Raw genomic sequence first — 19,506 nt, forward strand, 5'->3', positions numbered from 1 at the left:
TCAATTATAAATCATTACTTATTTGTTAACGGCGCAGCTGCGATTTTAATGGTCATGCAACTTACATTGTGGTTATGAGATTGTATTTTGTAAATGTCCAGTTTTTAAAGGAACATGCCATCTGTTAAATCACTGTTAATATTTATATGTATTTCTTCGGTGGAATAGTTAATATGAAAACGAATAAACTTTAGAACTCATATATAAGATACATTCCAAATACGAGTATAAAGCATACTAAAGTTTAAAACGCTTTTTATGCTAGGCGATCGCTAACCGTTCGTGCATGCTCACTTACGCTGATACACTTTTTATGCTAGGCGATCGCTAACCAATCGTGCAAGATCACTAACGCTGATACACATGCACGGTGGCATCGTCAAGTATACTGTTGTGCTCGTCAAACTGTTCAGCAGCTATAGTGTAATAAACATATCCATCTCCGTGTGTATTTACTCCTCCACGCACATATGTATTTTCGTCTGCCTCAGTAAGCTCTTGATTCGTTTCTTCGGACGCCCAATGTGGATCATACAGAGGTGGTCACTGGTCATACACTTGGACGGGAATTCTCTTCGGGTGGTTGCATCTGTGTATCGAACACTCGTTAAAAAACTTGGTTAGATGAAGAAGCAATAATTGGTTTTGTATACAAAATTTCCATTTGAGACTCGGTCGGTCGTGTGTTCTACAACGTTCAAAATAACAAACAAATAACATAAATGTTAATGGTTTGTCTGCAATACGATACTAAGTATCAAAGATATAAACAGCTTTAGACGTAGAGGGGAACATGTGAAAGTGATACAAAATTATAAATGGATCGCACTTAAGGACAAGCGTAGAAGATTTACTGTGGAATCACAGTGTGACTTAGACTTTGGCATGGCGAAACAGAAATGTAGCACACAAAAAATATAAACCTATGACGGTTTTCAAGTGGTTCATTGTATGCATAACATTATTGCGAAACTAATATTCCAAAGGGCGATAACGCCTACACATACATCTCGTGCAAATTTCCCAACTACTTCAGAGAAACTATTATCTGTTCCGCCGCTGTCGGTGCAATATCCGCAAGAATTATCGCCTCAAGAATTGAAACCGTTTCATTTCAAACCCTCTTGAATAAATTAAATGGCTCAAACGTGACCTCAGCCTGGACACGAACCTTTCACATTTTAATTGTTGCAGTTCATTAAATATACATAGAAAGTAGAATGAATTTAACAATGTTGCTTATTATAATTATCGTTCCATAGTATGTGTATACTGACTGCATGTTATAAAATCGATTAATATACATGTCGTATTTAAAGGAAACAAGAATATTGCCAAGCAATGATGTCCCCTACCGGCTCCACCATTGTCAGAGTTTTGTTTTATATATATTTGTTGCCATAGCAACCAAATTTTTTGACGTAGGAACATAATGAATTGACGTTCATAATGTCCATATTGCCATCCGTCCATGTTTCAAGTTTCATGAAAAAATATGACACACAGAGCGCAAACCATAAGTCCCCTTCGGTGAAACCGGTAGTGGACAATAATGACCCACTATGTAGAGAATACTGGATAGAGTTAAACACAGAAAAGATTTCTAGTGTACACAAACATTGCACACGGCTTTCCAATTAAGATATAAATAAATAATAATAATAAGGATAATAAATAAACGGAGAGACACCGTTTGAGAAAACTGATAGGTTTGATATTGTATTACGGGTATGCTAGGCTGAGCAATTATTGAAGCTGGAAGTACATGGATGTGCGTTTTGGTAAAGTTTCAAGGGCTTATAACATGTATATCCCACCACATTCTTTTAAATAAAAGAGTGTCGTATTGAGCAAAATATAATACACTTGAACAATTTGAAGCTCGTATTTAACGTTTTAACTTGAGTAATGTAAACAACGGAGTAATAGAGCGCAAGTTTACGAATAGTTATCAATCTAAAAGCCAAAAAAAAGGAAAACGAGCTGGCCAAATATGAGGCATGAACCAGTGACCTTAGGATTAAATGTTATGGCCATTACCACTCTGCAATTGGGACCATTACAGTGCGTGATGCATTTTATACTTCATGTAAGCGATCTACATTTCGTTATTAAAACACAACAAAACGCTCCATAGTATTGAATTGTTTCGAAATCGACCGTGATTGCACGGCATTACAATTTCGTGAATTTTACACGATTACTCATTAACGAACATTTTCTAATGTAGAGTCTTATGTAAGGTATTCTTTTAATAATGGAAACTATACAAACAGTTGGCAAATCGTCATTTCGACTTTCTTCGAAAAAGTCCCTTTCAACCCTTGCAATTTAAGAACACTCAAATCCGTTATTAAGCTCTATATTCATTTACATGTTTTGGTTTAAACTCACCATAAGGCAAACCAGATGAAAATGTGCATTAAAATACGTCTTAAACACACCGTTTAAAATACCTTAAGTGTCAGATCGATGTTATTGAATAACATCGGTTGATAAGCGTGTGTCTTGAACATGTGAACAATGTACATGCCTTGATTGGAATCCTGATGCGTATGAGTGAAAGGACGAGGGTGATAGCTCAAAGGGCAAGGACCAAGCCGGATTATAGATTAATGTACACCACCTTTCATCATAAAACTTATAACTATTCAAAAGTTATCAGCATAGTACGAATACATGTGGATATATTTATCAAGAGGTTCGTGCTGTTTTTCCCCAAATGTAAACATTCATGATCAATACGTCACAACTACAAGTGACATAAAACCGTTATAAATCCACTGTGTTCTGTGTATCATAAGTTATTTACGAGTCAATCGTATACGTGGCAACGATAAAGCTTCAACAAACATACTTGAAGGTTTTGACAAAACAAGCAAAATCGATATTAACAACGTACACGTTGGTACAGGTGGAAGAAATACTAGTCATTATGAAGCGTGTTCGTCTTTAGAATAGACATATGAATGAAAACGCGACAAATTACAATAATTGTACCAGTCTTGCGCATACTGTTATTTGTAAATGTATTCTCACTCACTGAATCATATCCGAACATGTAGAAGTTATTACTGTAGCATTTCTATTATATTCGGGTTATCGTTTATCCTAGGAGTATTAAAAAAATACGAAATATTTATTGAGTCATAAATATGTCACATTATTCAACAACAAACATGCCAAATCTAGTTTTAGTAGTATTAATTAGATCTAAATGCACTGATGGAAAATTTTAATGAAAAAGTTTTTATTTGCAAGCTAAAGATGTGTGATATGATTAGTGTAAGAAATGACTTATAAATCATAAATGGCTTGCTTTTTTCTTGCATGCGTTTTGGCTTATTTCCTTGACAGACTGTGTGCTAGCCTGCCATATTAACACCACATGTCGCCTGTTTGACTACGGATAATTCTGACTGTACACCGTGACACGATATTTCACAGCAAGATAATTCGAAGTTGTGTATTAAATAACACATGTATGTAGTAGAACCTTTACATTCGAACATATATGGTACATCTTGAAGTACGTGTAACGCTATAAAATATGTGAATGGATTGTATCATTCACATTAATATATCTAATGCTTGAATGACATACGTTGTACTTATTAAGTTTGATGTTGAAATAACTTATCACATAATCATAAAATCATATTGTAAAATACAGTGTAAGTCATAAAGTAATAATTCTTGTATATTACGACTACTGCAAGATGAGCCTTAATTTTAATCAGCAAGGTCAATTAAAAAAAACTATCCTTTTATATTTGTAGCAATTAAACATAACCATGAACATGTATACGGGTTCAGTGTCTATAATAAATGTTACAATTGAGATTTTCAGATATTTGATCATTTGAAATATACCTATGGACATGTTTACCATTGATCATTTCACGTTGCATTTGTGTTATTCCAACGTATGACAAAACACACACATTCAAGGTCTCAACAAGTAAGTATATACAAAATGTGTTTTAAAAGAGTTTTCTACAGTTTTAGTGTATGTTTTATTTTACATAAACAGTTTGTTCAAAAACGACGTTATAATGCTAAGCGTTAAAAAAGAATGAGTTCAATGGTGTGCATAATCCGTGCGTTGATTATCATTTAAAGCTACATCCCCAGGCGTACGGTAGTGATCATCAGAACGATCAGCATTGAGCTTATACTTAATATATCCTTCTCCGTGCGTGTTCGGCTCTTCGGCCCCTGTAGCTTTCTCAATGTGTGTCTGTATGTTCTGATTCGCTACAAAGGCGTATTGGCAATCTGGTTTCCTTTTTTTGGCGCCCAAGTTGGGTCATACGGAGGAGGTGACAAGGTCAAATGACGGAGTTCTCGGTTGGAAATTAGCTGCTGTGTGTTGCATCTGTATTCCGTAAAGCTCCTGTGGAAACCCTTTGTTAAAGTTCCCAGAATTGGTACTGACAGCATACACAACTTGCATCGTAGGTGCTGTGGGTCGGGATTGCTGTAACGAGGACAATGACAACGATATTTGATGTGTACAGTCAGTCAACCAGTTTAGAATCACCCGGCAAAAAAAGTCAATTATTTTGACCACAATGATTTCTTTCGGGATTTAGTTTCAATGTGAGAAGATGTATAATAAAGGGTAAAATTTATTTTGTATGATAACAGGTAAGGCCAGACTTCATATGCAGTTTTTTGTCAAAAATAGCCTATTAAAGTTAACCCTTTCGGGAAATTATAAAAAATCAGTCAACTTACAGAATTAGTATTTCAAAAGATTGTCATGACATTTGTTTTCAATCAGCAAAAACTTTTATTTGAAAATAATAATGCATTCTATATCAATATGCTCATTTCAAAACATAACTCATTCAATCAGTTCCTGTTAACTTTTTGCCGCATTTATCCCCCCTGCACGCATTATACTTAAGATTTCTTTATAACACTTTGTTAATTTATTCCTTTACCTAATGTATAGCTTAGACACTTATCATTTTGTTTTTATTGGGTTGGGGCATTCTGGAAAACTAAATACAAATTACTCGGAAATGTTGATTATCCGTAACTGGTTGACAAACTGTATGTGTATGTGTGGTAAACAATACTGAATTATTAGTGTAAAAATAGATTTAACAGAAGCTTAGTTTTTCAGATTAAACATCAATGTTAGAATAATTATATATGCAAACAGTTTTTTAATATAAGATAACAACTAAAAAACTTTAACTGGAATAATAAATTTAAATGGACCTGTAATCATAATCATTCAAGTAATGCAAAATATATTAACCTGTGTGGGTATTCTGATGGGTCTTCTATTGCAACAGATAATCGTAACTGTGACTATGACGAGGACGATTACATTCCTACACCTCTGCTGACGCCTGAACCAAAAAATCCACAAGGGCCGTCTGCACAACCGGAGTTATCTCCGCAAGAATTATAACCGTTGCATTTCAAATCTCAGTCAATGCACCGCCCGTTGTCGCAAACATGATTCCTGCTTCCACACGCACCTTTAAAATATTAAAGAAAAAGAATATAGTATTAACTTAAGTAGTCCAAAGCTATTACTGCAGTCGACATAGGTAAATAAAAAATATCAAACACGGCTATGTATTGGGAATGTTTGATCAGTCTTAATTGCCTTAAAAATGCAAGTTAAAAGTGTTCAGTATCGTGACTGTCATACTTTCTAAGTATTGACAATGTAATACTTTCTCTTTATTGATCATGTTATACTTTCTCATAGTTGACCGTAACAATACTTTCTCAGCAATGACCCTGTCACCCTTTGTCAGAAATGAAAATTTAATACTTTTTCAGTATCGACAATGTAATACTTTCTCAGTATTGACAATGAAATACTTTCTCAGTATTTACCATGTAATACTTTCTCAGTATTTACCCTAAACATACTTTCTCAGTATTGATCCTGTAATACTTTCTCAGTATTGACCCTTTAACACGTTCTCAATATTGACCATGTAATACTTTCTCAATATTGACATTGTCATTCTCTCTCGGTATTGGCAATGTCATACTTTCTCAGTATTAAAAAAGTAACACTTTCTCAGTATTTACCCTAAAAATACTTTCTCAGTATTGACTCTGTAATAATTTTTCAGTATTGACCCTGTAATAATTTCTCAGTATTGACCCTTTAACACTTTTTCAATATTGATCTTTTAATACTTTCTTAATATTGACATTGTCATTCTCTCTCGGTATTGACAATGTCATACTTTCTCAGTATTTAATCCTGTACCAATTTCTCAGTATTTACCCTGTAAGACTTCTTCAGTATTGACCCAGTCACACATTCTCAGTATTGAACGTGTCATAATTTCTCAGTATTGACCTTGTAATACTTTCTCTGTATTGACCCTGTCACACTTTCTCAGTAATGAACCTGTCATACATTCTCAGTATTGAACCTGTCATAATTTTTCAGTATTGACCCTGTAATACATCCTCAGTATTTTATGGAGTGCAATACCCCACGGAGAGATCAGGCAATCCATATTGCCCTGGTTTAATGAATATCCGACCAATTAAAGATGTATTTTATTTAGTGCTAACTATAGCAAATCGTTTCTTTCTGTACTATATTTTCACTGATTTGATTTATCAAGTTGGGATTGCACTTTTTCATCTGCATCTGTGTATTGATCACCTCTGACAAGGGTTCCTGCACTGTGACCACAGTGGGATTCCAGTAAAGTAGGAGTGTACATGATTTCGGTGTAGGGTTCATATAAAGAAAGCTGAAATTGTGCCTTGTATTAACAATCTGGACAGATTAGGAGTGTTTCAGATTGTGTTGTTTTTAACAAGAGAACAGCATTCTCGTTTACAAGAAAGCACTAAATGAAAAACGTTATCCAATCCAAGTATATTGTTTGGCTGGAAGAATGGAGTGCTTTTCATAGATTTTTATCAAGGCGGAGTTTAGTCAAGTAAACGTGATAAACAATTCATACATATTCTTACTAGTAAAACCGGTGGACACTATTTTTGCCTTACTTGAATCCGAATACAGCGTTACGATCAAAGTGAATGATGCGTGGACCCACTGTAGGGGTCTAGAGGTGAATTTTATCTTGACGTCACCATTGTAAGTGTAGACTTTACTGCTTGACACGTAACCGCACAGACTTTCCGCGATACCTTAAAAGGGCAAAACAGGACATATTCAAAATAAGTCCATCCAATCATTATACGCAATCAAATCAAACAACAAATAAATATTTTATTATTGAATAAATAAGATTAGTATTTTTCTTAAAAAAAATAAATGTTTGTGCAATGAATTGACTTATAGTTTAAGTTCAACATATGCTGCGTATAATAGATTGCAAATTAGTGCTTAAACACAAACACAATGTCGACACCTTGAACAAAATACACTCCAGTTATGGAATAACTCAATGTATATTTGAGAAGTGCATAATCGTAAGAAAATTAACCGTTTATTAACCAGTTGTAATTGATAAAAAAGCACATATAGTAAAATAAAGTGGATAATATGTTTTAAAATAACCAAACTTTCACTTTGAATATACAACATACCGTTTTTTCTACACAATGACCCGTTACGAACATTTACTACATCAAACACAACTACTTTAAATCTTATTGAATAAGCATAGCGTAGAGATTTAAGATATGTTAAATACCATCGATATAAATGTAATATTTGTTGTTCGCAAATTATTTTGATGACGAACGTTTCATAACTCATGAAAGAGCTCTTCAATATACTCTTTCCCCTTTCACACTGTAGGCCTTTAAATTTAATCATTTTTACTTTTCAGCTCAAAAACGATTTATTTAACTTTAACTTTAAATTGTGTACGCCGTGTTATTACAATTTTAAAACAATTAAAACAATTAGATATTTGCAAAACAATGTGTTGCCGTTCAAAGGTGATGTTATCTTTCGTACTGCAAAATAGATAAATCAAATTCGATTCGAATATGCACATCGTGACTGCATAGGTCATTGGGTTTATAACGTTCAATTTTATTTATATTTTCTCTCTTATAGGCGTTTCTTTTTTTATTTAATTATTATTAATTTAATTTTTAGCAGTCACATAAACAACCAATCAATGTAATATGGAATTTTTACACCCATTATTGCTGCTTCTTCCTGTATTTGCGCGATGATTATCTGAAATATTTACTAAATGACGCTATATTCTTAAATATTTTTCTATAAAGAAGAAATGCAGTTGACACTTGTTTGTAGTTTCATTTTATCGTTCGTCAAAATGTTGTAACTTTGTTGCTCTGGTATCTTCAATATCATTGAGTAATTAAATTGTAATTAAATTGAATGCGTTTTAATTCCCGTTTATTATTGTTTGATTTGAGTTACACAGCTATGACGTTAAATTTTATTTACACTTTAATGTATTATGAATATTGCTGGGCCAAGTGTGAGGTTGAGCGCTCTATAACCGGTTTAAACCCCCAATGCTTTGCATTGACCGTTCCAAGGCGGTGACCCCAGCTTTATTCATATTTTGTGTTTATGTTGGTTTGTATTGTGCTGCATTGTGCTGTTTTGTACTGTTTGGGCAATCGGTCACTTGCCTTAAATAAAGGACCAACTAATTGTTTTTAATGAGAATTCAATACTGCTCCAGCAGCTGGAGTTTCACTTCTTTATATTGAAGCCATAAATGTAATGCACAAAATGGGAAAGGAATTGAGCAGCTGTTAGCTGATCGATAAGAGATCTTAAATTTTAATTAAGTATATAAATATACAATACGGTGACATTTTCAATCATGTAATATAACACCGTTTAACCGTTTGTTGACCATAAAGTACTGTTTTTATACATAGTTATACCACAAAACGATCACAATCACTGATACACAATCCTTCATTGGGAGCAGACACTATGCTTAATGAAATACCCCTCATATTACGGCATATCCAAAGATAAATTGCTACTAATATACAGTTGTATTAACACTGTAAATGTGTGTTTGTTTGTTTTTGTTATGTATTTTACTACCAAGAGAAATACAAAAAAACATTATAACTATATGTCTCTTTTTAAAATCGACAATTGAATGGAATGCCATGTAAGAGGCTCTAAAGGTTAAAATCATAGCTCAAGATTTTAAGATATTATTGACTAAACAGGACTTCATAGAAATATTTAACTAAATAAATGGAAATCTTAAAGGCAGAAAGTGTATTTGTGAATCTAATATAACTAGTATTACCACAAAACTCACTATAACTCACTCCATCCGTTCTTTCAACGCGCATTAACCACACACAAATTGTAAATAACGCTGACAGCCGTAACGCTTCCATTTTCGCACAAATATAACCAGGTAGTGTTCGACCTATATAGAGCGACTCCACAGCATGTTATCAGTTCTCACCTGACCTTACTCACACATTTCATGGTAGTGCGACCGATAAGATGGCAATATAAAGGTGCCGTTTAGTGCAGGTTATATTTAACTGTTATCAGGAAGAGGCCGAGTGTAAATATAAACGCCTAAAATTGAACAAATAATTAAAAAAATCAATCACATTTTGTTTTTGTGTACATCTTGAGATTTGATACTACATGGAATAGTATGCTAGTAATATGGGCTTATATATTCATGAATTTAGCATGGTGCTTATATATTCATAAATTTAGCATGGTGTAAGAATAGGTCAAATTACTATTAAATGGGCAGTTTAATTCGCGCCAATATTAACTAAATCTCCGAAGTCTGTTTACAAAACGTGAAACTAATTATAGATAAATCAACGGAGATAGGCTTTTGAGAATAATGTTTGATATTGCTGGTATGCTGTTCTAACGATTAGTGCAGGTTTAAGCCCAAGTCTCACTATTGCCGGTGTAGCCCCGGTTTATCCCGGTTTGATATAGCCGGTCAACCGGCGACTACCAGGGTTGGCACGAATCGACCGCCCCCGGTTTTAACCGGCGGTTTTTACCGGTTTGTGTCACATTCTTTCGGTTGGAAATACAAATTATAATTTTTAATAATGATATCCCAGAAACAGAATCAGAGGAGACCTTACACTAAATTGTTCAAACACCTAACAATTATTTTAATCGTAGGACAAAACAGATTCAAACACTTTGAGATTGTTTACTATTTTGTGTCATATTCTTTCGGTTAAAAATTATAAATAGGAAGAATGACACACCAGAAACATTACTGAGGAGACATTTATTGCCTGTGCGATATAGGGCAAAACATGACCCATACCATCAAACCTTAACATTTGTGGCGTGTTCTGGCAAAAAATGGGCAAAATGCTTGTGCGTAAATTGTCATCCCAGATTAGCCTGTGCAGTGCGCACATGCAAATCAGGGACGACAATTTCTGCTTTTATGGAATTTTTCGTTTAAATGATGTCTCTTCTTAGCGAAAATCCAGTTCAGGCGGAAAGTGTCGTCCCGGATTTGCCTGTGCGAACTGTCACTGTAGTGTGGATGTCTATATGAAATAGTACAAGTCATTGTAGTGTGGATGTCGATATGAAATAGTACAAGTCATTGTAGTGTGGATGTCGATATGAAATAGTACAAGTCACTGTAGTGTGGATGTCGATATGAAATAGTACAAGTCACGGTAGTGTGGATGTCCATATGAAATAGAACAAGTCATTGTAGTGTGGATGTCGATATGAAATATTACAAGTCACTGTAGTGTCGATGATGTGTGCGTCGTTTGCAAATTTTGTGTGTGCGTCTATTTCAAATGTTTTGTTTGCCTCTGTTGCAAATTGTATGTGTGCGTCTATTTCACATGTTATGTTATCCTCTGTTGCAAATGTTATGTGTGCATCTATGTCTCATGTAAAGATTGTCTCTATTGCAAATGTTATGTGTGCGTCTATTGCAAAAGTTAGATTTGGGGAGAGCTATATGATATGTTTCATCTATTCAATTATACAAATACAAGTAGACATTGTTTAAATCTCGTTGCAATAGTTTATTATCGATGTTTATCACTGAAATAGTTTTGTTTTAAACTAATAACACAACATGTAAATTCAACATCTCACAAAGTAAGTATATATGCCTGCTTTTAAACCATTCTATTTAAAATAACCAATAGTAAGCTGGGCGTTGTATAAGCATAAGTTCAAAGTTATGCATTATTACTATCATTGATCTTCAGACTGCCCATCAGCTATATCGTCATAAACATGCACGTCTTCTTGTGTGTTCGATTCGCCTGTTTTTGCGGCTGTCTGACCATGTACATTCCCAAGGTCACCGACACCATCTTGGTCTATTGGTTTCATATCTTTGGGGGCCCAATCTGGATCATACGGTGGTGGTTGTTGGCCATACACGGGTTGTGTTGGTTGATCATTAGCTGCTGTTTGTTGCATCGATATACCATAAAGACTATGAGAGAAGCCTTGGTTAAACTCGCCAGGATTGGCACGTATTGCATAAACAACTTGCATCGTAGACGCTGAGGCGGGAATAGGCTACAATTTACAACATTGCATTTAATTCATTCCATGCATCTTATGTCAATTTTTCTTTTCAATACTAAAGCATAGGGTGTTAAAAATCAGTTGATATGTAACCGATTTAATACATGGTAAATGATGTATCTTCTGTGAATTAATATTTAACGGACTGATTATACAACTATACATAAACCATTTATCGTCTTTTAATACGCTTACTGTAAATGAGTCTTATATTAAGATTTAAAATATGAACGATGTGTTTATGATACGAATTGTTTATTTAAACGATCGATCGGAATGTTGGAGCAATATATTTTTACAGCGGATAAACCAAAGGTTCGGTTGCTTAACAAGTTTAAAATGCCATGCCTCACTGCATAAAAACAACATGTTTGATCCCGTTTCATACTTATAGTGCATATGCATTCGGACAGGGGAGCTTTTATTATATGTAATTGTTCTTCCATAGCAATAATGCATGCAGTACCTGGTATATTCATTGAGTTATATTGACCCTGAACTGTTTTCACTCTTTCCTAATATATTTAGCCGAAATAGGCTTTTCCAAGTTTGTTTTACAAATTGACTTCATTTGCTTTATGTCAATCAGCAAAACAATTTTATACTGACGTCAACAACCAAAAACACAGAAAATGACGTCACGACGGCATAACAGCATTGACGCGAATAAGTTATAGTTCAGTTTTAGTTCAATGAGATCTATTTATTATTTTAAACACCAAATCAACTATGGCATCATTCTTCGTGTTTACCTGCGTGGGTCTTCTTCTGCAACATATAATCGTGACTGTGACTATGATAAGGACCAGGACACCGACGGCCACACCTACACCTATGCTTACTGAAGAAGAACCGTTGTAATAATTACTCGATATTGGATCGGTCCAACAACCGGAGTTGTCGCCGCAAGGATTGTAGCCGTTGCATTTCAAATCCTTGTCGATACATCTTCCGTTGTCACATACGTGGCCCCAGATGGGACACGAGTCATCTGAAATGGAAAGGGAATGTAAAATAAGGCGTGCCTTTAAACGAAGTTGACAAACACTGTTTAGTTGATACTTTCTAAGGTCATTATACCAATTGCAGTTAACAATCAGTACGCGATTTGATTTATGTCAGGTGTTTATGTATGTCGATAGTAGTATTAGTTACAATGTTAGTAATTGATGGTGTATGGGATATACACCCTCAGTATTTTCATACCAAAGAGAGCGAAGCTATTATACTATAATATATTATAGGTACCCCATCCATATGCATACACATAATATAGACTTATCTAGTATTTTTCGAACAAACGCCATTTTGTTTACTTAGTAGTTGTATGCAAATTACTCGGGTAGTATGGGAAATACACCATGGGCACGTGACCGATCTAAGTCAATCGGATAAGGTCATTTTTGTAGAAGGTGAGATATAATAGCAATGCCACATGTCTGCCTGATCCACACGATAAAAAGTATAAACACTTTCATACTTTAGGAATTGAACAGAAAGTATCACAGCATTAATGTCCTTACGGTGAGACACGGTATTTAAGTAAGCTGTTTCTGCATGATCAGCATTTTGTTTATTTCAAATGTTTACATGTTTTATAAAATGTTTGTTCGCCATCAGCTCGATTCGGTAAGATAAAGTTTTACATGTATATACTGGATGGCTTCATAGAAACTAATGTATTTAACTCCACAATAGATATATGGTATGTTTGTAGAGTGAATAATAGAGAACGTTAATCAACAATAAGATAATATATAAGAAAATGTATTGTTCCGGAAAGATACATATTTGTTATTGTAGATTTTGTATAATTGAATTGTCTTTGGCACTGTATTTGGTGTAATGATAATCAACTCAAAAAAGGTCTAAAGCGCAATAACAGATTGAATTGAGTTTAAGTTAAGGATCGACAATGTTATTTCACCTGATTGCATGCTTTTGCTTTACCTCACACTATGCATTAATTAAAGGGTTAAATCAATTAGGATTACTACTAGAATCAACAAGGTTAACGAAAGCACAGTGAAGAGATGAATAACGGAAAAACCTCTTTACCTGAGTCCGAATACAGCGTAAGTATTAAACTGAAGCCACCATATGACCGTCGCATTTCCGGTGTGTATTTTATCTTGACATCACCATTGTTTGTATAGACTTCGCTTGTAGAAACGTAATCACAGAGATCTCTTGCCAAGCCTAAAAAGAAAAGAAAAACAAGTGAAACGCAATAATCAAATTTTCACATTTATTAACACGACTGATCACTCATGTTTATTTACATATCCATCTGTGCATAAGCAGCCCTTATTCATGCAAATTCCGTATAATTAAATTCCATTTTAAGCATAATATATTCATAAATATAAATTCGTTGACTTTGGAGACTTAACATATATGATACCAGTCTCTTAACGTCCACATACAAGCTCGATCCTTTAATTTGAAAACGTTGGTTCTGTTTCTTTTGTATGTGAGAATTGTCTTGACTCGTTATTGCAATAGTTAAACTTAAATAATTAGCACAAGGTACCGTTTAGTGGCCGCCCATTCTCATTTCTTATACTGACGCTCCCGGAGTTGCAGCTCACTGTAAATCTCTGGAAGTATAACATTATCCGTGGAAATGTGCTGGTCGTTGCTATGGTTACTTCACATGCCTGGCTGCCTGAGAAGAACAGTGACAGTTGGTGGTCACCGTACATTGTGATGCGAGATCCACACTTCTGCGTCATCTGTACTGTGTTTAAAACAAAGAGGAGTGTTGCCAGTTTGAGCACGATAACATGTTAATCGTACACAAAACAACATGCCAAAGCATTGTTGAGGATTTAAACCGGTTGCTACATCTTAATATACACAAGATCAGTCGGCACGTTTTTAAATAAAACGTTTGACCCTTTTTGGTGAATACCAATCGTAAGTACTATTCGGCTTAGAGTGTTATGGTTTCACTTTCTACAAATCATTATTTGTATCTGGACAAGGTAAGTGTCTATTTGACAAAGGGCAGTTTGATTTGAACAAATCTTCACTGATCATAGAACGCTGTGTTTTAATTTACTTTATTGTATTTACTTCACGTTTCTTTCACGTTTCTTTCAATCCATTGAGTGACATTTTTTGTTGTTGTTTTGTTATCAAAACCAACAAACAATGCTCGTGTTATTCGTATTAGTCAAAATAAATAGGTGATAATCTCGTGCTAATAAAATCTTATTTTATTACGCAAACAAAACGAATATTACTATAGGCAAATCTAGTTCAATAAAAAAGTGATTTAGTGCAAATTGATGTGTTCATCAACATGAATAGCATTATGACCGTGTAAGTAGAAAAAAGTAGGTTTGTAACAGTATGTTTTGCCAGGTTATCGATTTAAAAAAAAGTTTGATTGATGTGTACACGCTGTAACTTAAGATAGCGTGTGTAAATAAAATAATCTTAAACAAAAACGTCAATGGTATTTAACATATTTCTACTGATAACAAAGACGTGTCAATAAAACGAAACGGACTTCATATGAACGCGGCTGGTTTTAACATCGACAAAATGGATTTTATTGTATATAAATAAACCAATGCCATAGCATCACTATATTAAAAAGTACCAAACTACCAAGACTATTACACAATGTGGTCAAAATAAAACATTTCTTCGGAATATGATAAAGCTTTAGTGTGGATGCGTATGAACAAATGAGCAAAAACAACTTCACATTAAATGCACCATTCTTCTTCAGTGGCAGAGCAAATAAAGTACGACTTAATATATAAATTATCTTAAAATTACGCAAATATGTTACAATAATATCAAATGTACAGGTATTCTAACATTTAACGTTGCTGTATTTTTACTTCCAAACAACAAAACTTAATTTACCACTACCTCTCTCTGCGTATATCCTGTTTATATATCAACATTAAAGATTACATGTCAAGTAGTTTTGTATGTCACTATATTTGGCACAAATATCCATTAAAAACGTAAACATTTTTTTTATAATCTATATGGTTATCGTTATTATTAATTCGTAAATCAAAACCGAATAGCATAAACGCAATACTTACTATAATAAATCCCAAAAGCTCTTTCAAAGTAAAATAAATTCAACAAAATGAAGGACAACTGTGAGAACCTTAACACGTCCATTTTCGTTTAATCAAAAACGGGAATGATTCAACGGTAAATTGAACGTCTTTCCAGCATGACCTCAACTGTTATCAGTAGTCACCTGACCTTCTCCCCAAACATTCTATGGTCGTGAGAATGATAGTCGTGAGAAAGATAAGTAAGACATAAAGCTTTAACCTGGCATTCGGAAATGAGCATTATATTCAAACGTTGTCAGTGATATCTTGTACGTGTTCGCACAAATAATAAATTAACGGAACGACACGTTCTGCCGGACTGATTGTTCGCTGAAGTGTATGTGTTTAAGTAGTTGAAATCATGTACTAGAATACAGTTGTATGTCTGGAGTGGCGTGTACGAAGGTACGATTGATGAACCCAATGCCTTATGATGATGGGTGGTGCACGGACGGTATAATACAATCCTGTCTTAAGGTTTATGAGTATACTACAATAACAAAGCACACACAAAATAAATCAAAGTTTGATAATATGTGTCGCGTTCTGAGAAAACTGGGCAAAATGCATGTGCGTAAAGTGTCATCCCAGATTAGCCTATGCAGTTCGCACAGGCTAATGCGGGACGACACTTTCCGCCTTAACTGGATTTTAGCTAAGAAGAGACATCATTTAAACGAAAATTTCCATAAAAGCGGAAATTGTCGTCCTTGATTAGCCTGTGCGGACTGCACACAGGCTAATATGGGATGACAATTTACGCACATGCATTTTGTCAAGTTTTCTCAGAACACGACACATATATTTGCTGCCGGTATGTCTGATGGAAATACTTCTCAAGACATAGACATTTATTTACAATACACGTTCGTTTATGAGTAATCAATTTATGGAATTGATCTTAAATGGAGAGTGTGGAGCTCTCGATTATTGTATGTCTAGTTATTTTGTCAGACTGAGTGCTGAATGATTATGATATCTTAAATATCTTAATAACATACTGGCGGAAGAATGGACGTCCATTGTTTCACAGTGTCCATTCAGCATTCAGAAACAAATCTTGTGAAAAGAATTTAAAAACTGAAGATGTCGCTCCGAGTCATCAATTAACAGCGTTAGCGAAATTAGTTCATCTGTTGACTTTAATGACTTGTAATGTGTTTGTGAAATTATTATTGGAGCGAGACATTTATTTTAACGGGACTTGTTCACAGATTTTGGCATTTTTGAAGAGCGTCATTAAATGATTTAAATTGATAAATCTAAATATCGGAATTTAAGAGCTTCAGTAGTTTTGAAGAAGGGGAAAAACAAGTTCATCTCCTCAAGGGCTCGAACTACTGACCGTGGGATTACTCGTCATCGCCAAAACCACACACTGACGCATTTTACACTTACAATAAGCAATCTCGGCATGGGCACTAAATATGACAATAACAGAAAAACTCCAAATGTTTCAATCGCTTTGTGTTCGTAACGCTTTACACATTTGAAATTTCGAACTATGATTACTAATAAACGCAATCGTATTATTGAGTATAAGTGATTGTGTTCCCTTTTGTAAAGCGTTCTTTTATTTATTTAGTTTTGTTATTTTTTGAAGTTGGTAAATTTTCATTTTGACGACAAAAAAAACTTACGACTAAAATCAGTTTAATCATACCATTGTTACAGAAAAATTGTTGTACTTGCATTTAAGAAAAGTAAAAAAAGGTTTTAAAAAAAGTTTGCTAATAATGAGTATATTTTGCATTATATGTTTTTTGGTCATAAGTCTCGCGACTCTTTAATGGCATGCTAATGGTAAAGCATTTTAAATGTTGTTATTAAAATTCATGTTGTTGTGTAATGGTCATTCAATCATTTAATCACTGGATGGACCTATCCATCAACTAATCGATCTTTCAATCAATCAGCCAGTCCATGCTGACATTATAAATTCGAAAAAAGAATGTATCTTACAGAGTTCATATCAAATAAGAAATAATTACGGTGGGAATGATATGTTTTTTCAGTAAAAGTTTGCTCAAGTTAAATTGCATACCTATAGTATACGAGAAGTTTTAATTTTTACCTCAATTGTTTCTCTGTTTTTTTAGATTCATGCCACTATCGTGAGCTTTATATGTTATCTTTAAAACGTTCAGGGATTATTTTTATAATAACGTGAAACTCGCAAATATTACAATAAATAAATATCAATATTATATCGCGAAATTTCTCTGTAATTGTGAATGTGAAATAATTATAATGTATTCATTTCGAAAAGAAGTCCCAATCATTAGCACTGCATTCAAAAAGTAATATTAACATGAAGTTCTCAATACAGTTCAATAATAAGTTTATAGATATTTCAAGGTTCTTAAACTTGAACAGAACATAAAATACCAGAAGAATAAACAACACTATCTTTTTTTGTTGCACTTAAAAACCACGTACTAGAACGTTAACAAAGTTTAAGCCGCACTTATACAAAAATAAGAGTTATAGATATACCGATCCACAACTTTTTTATACTTTATTTTGTAAAGCCGCTATTACAACCTATTTCGACCCCTCCGCGGGTCTCATCAGGTTTTGGCCCACTGAGTCACGTGACCCAGTGGACAGATTTCCCCACGATAGGTTTGTTTTCCATTCTTTTTTATATGAGTTTTTTAAGTTTGAAGTGTGGATTTAATTCTGAACTTTCGGATATTGATGTTCAAGTATAATATTCCAATGATATTTTGCGTTTTTTACAGGAAAGAAACAGGCTGGAAAGAGAATTTACCTTTCTATGGCAGAGTTTTCTCTCTTGCCAGAGTTGTCTTGCCCTTTGGTAGAGTTGTCTCGCCCTTTGGAAGAAATGTCTCGCTTAGCAGAGTTGTGTCTCCTATTGTAGCTGCTCGCTTTCAAGAACGTCTTAACCGCAGTCCGTCTGACTAGCTAATGCCCTTTGAAGTTTGCTTAAAATGGTTGCAGGTGACCTTTTCTTATCAATATAAAAAGAGAAACTCCAGAAGCTGCAGCAGTATTGCAATTCTATCATACAGACCTTCGTGGTCCTCCATTTTTGGCAAGGAACCAATTGCCAAAACGGTACAGTACGGCACAAAACGAAACAACATAAACACATCGTAGAATAAAGCCGGGGCCACCGCCTTGGAATGGTCAATGCTAAGCACTGGGGGTTTAAACCAGTTATAGAGCTCTCAACCTCACACTTGGCCCAGCAATATTCATGATACATATAAGTGTAAATTGAAACTCAAATTAAACAGTAATAAAAGGGAATTAAAACGCATTCAATTTAATTAGGTCAAATAGCCCTGTAAGGTCAAATGTAACTGATTCATATGCGAACTTCCCTTTCTTTCTTTGGTGATCACATAAGCTTGCATTCTTTATATATCGCTTTCTTTTTCTTTGTGTTGTAATAAAGCCAGAGTTACTGCAATTGCTGTCTTTAGAATTAAATGATTCGCCGCTAGAACTTACAACAACATCTTCAAAAAGAGCTTTACCTTGAGTTGCTTGGCTGACTGTGTGGAAGGGATCGGACATATAAGCATTGAGTTGTATTGTGACTGTGTGGGAGGGATCGGACATATAAGCATTGAGTTGTATAATGAATGTGTGGAAGGGATCGGACATATTAGCATTCAGTTGTATAGTGACTGTGAGGAAGGGATCGGACATATTAGCATTGAGTTGTATAGTGACTGTGAGGAAGGGATCGGACATATTAGCATTGAGATGTATAGTGACTGTGAGGATGGGATCGGGCATATTAGCATTGAGTTGTATAGTGACTGTGTGGGAGGGATCGGAAATATTAGCATTGAGTTGTAAAGTGACTGTGTGAAAGGGATCGGACGTATAAGCATTGAGTAGTATAGTGACTTTGTGGAAGGGATCGGACGCATTAGCATTGAGTTGTATAGT

At 34.5% G+C, this 19,506-nt stretch overlaps 1 protein-coding gene and 1 long non-coding RNA gene across 4 annotated transcripts; both read right to left on the reverse strand.

Moving 5' to 3' along the window:
* Window positions 1–3,259: 3,259 nt before the first annotated feature.
* Window positions 3,260–9,464, reverse strand: LOC127848107 (uncharacterized). 2 transcript variants are annotated; one of them, XR_008034359.1, is made up of 4 exons: window positions 9,240–9,464; window positions 7,009–7,152; window positions 5,273–5,498; window positions 3,260–4,480 (listed from the first exon to the last, which is right to left on the reverse strand). It is a non-coding gene; the product is annotated as an uncharacterized LOC127848107 (long non-coding RNA). The 2 variants fall into 2 exon arrangements; XR_008034358.1 differs by lacking the exon at window positions 9,240–9,464 and having other exon boundaries at window positions 7,009–8,658.
* Window positions 9,465–10,956: 1,492 nt separating this feature from the next.
* LOC127848100 (uncharacterized) lies at window positions 10,957–15,802 on the reverse strand. Of its 2 annotated transcripts, none has more exons than XM_052380406.1 (5): window positions 15,559–15,802; window positions 14,022–14,228; window positions 13,547–13,687; window positions 12,241–12,479; window positions 10,957–11,479 (listed from the first exon to the last, which is right to left on the reverse strand). In XM_052380406.1, the coding sequence occupies exons 1-5, from the start codon at window positions 15,638–15,640 to the stop codon at window positions 11,147–11,149; spliced, it is 1,002 nt and encodes a 333-aa protein (XP_052236366.1). In that variant the 5' UTR covers window positions 15,641–15,802; the 3' UTR covers window positions 10,957–11,146. The 2 variants fall into 2 exon arrangements, with proteins under 2 accessions (XP_052236366.1, XP_052236367.1); XM_052380407.1 differs by having other exon boundaries at window positions 12,357–12,479; window positions 15,559–15,788.
* Window positions 15,803–19,506: the final 3,704 nt, after the last annotated feature.

Source organism: Dreissena polymorpha, chromosome 10, assembly GCF_020536995.1.
Source record: "Dreissena polymorpha isolate Duluth1 chromosome 10, UMN_Dpol_1.0, whole genome shotgun sequence".
Taxonomy (NCBI): Eukaryota; Metazoa; Mollusca; class Bivalvia; order Myida; family Dreissenidae; genus Dreissena; species Dreissena polymorpha.

Excerpts from the sequence above, each read along its gene's own strand:
- LOC127848100 (XM_052380406.1), bottom strand. The coding sequence starts at position 15,640 with ATGGACGTGTTAAGGTTCTCACAGTTGTCCTTCATTTTGTTGAATTTA. Across the intron at positions 14,229-15,558 it reads AGCTTTTGGGATTTATTATA|TACAGATGACGCAGAAGTGT; the intron begins GTAAGTATTGCG and ends TTTTAAACACAG. Across the intron at positions 11,480-12,240 it reads GCAGAAGAAGACCCACGCAG|CCTATTCCCGCCTCAGCGTC; the intron begins GTAAACACGAAG and ends TGTAAATTGTAG.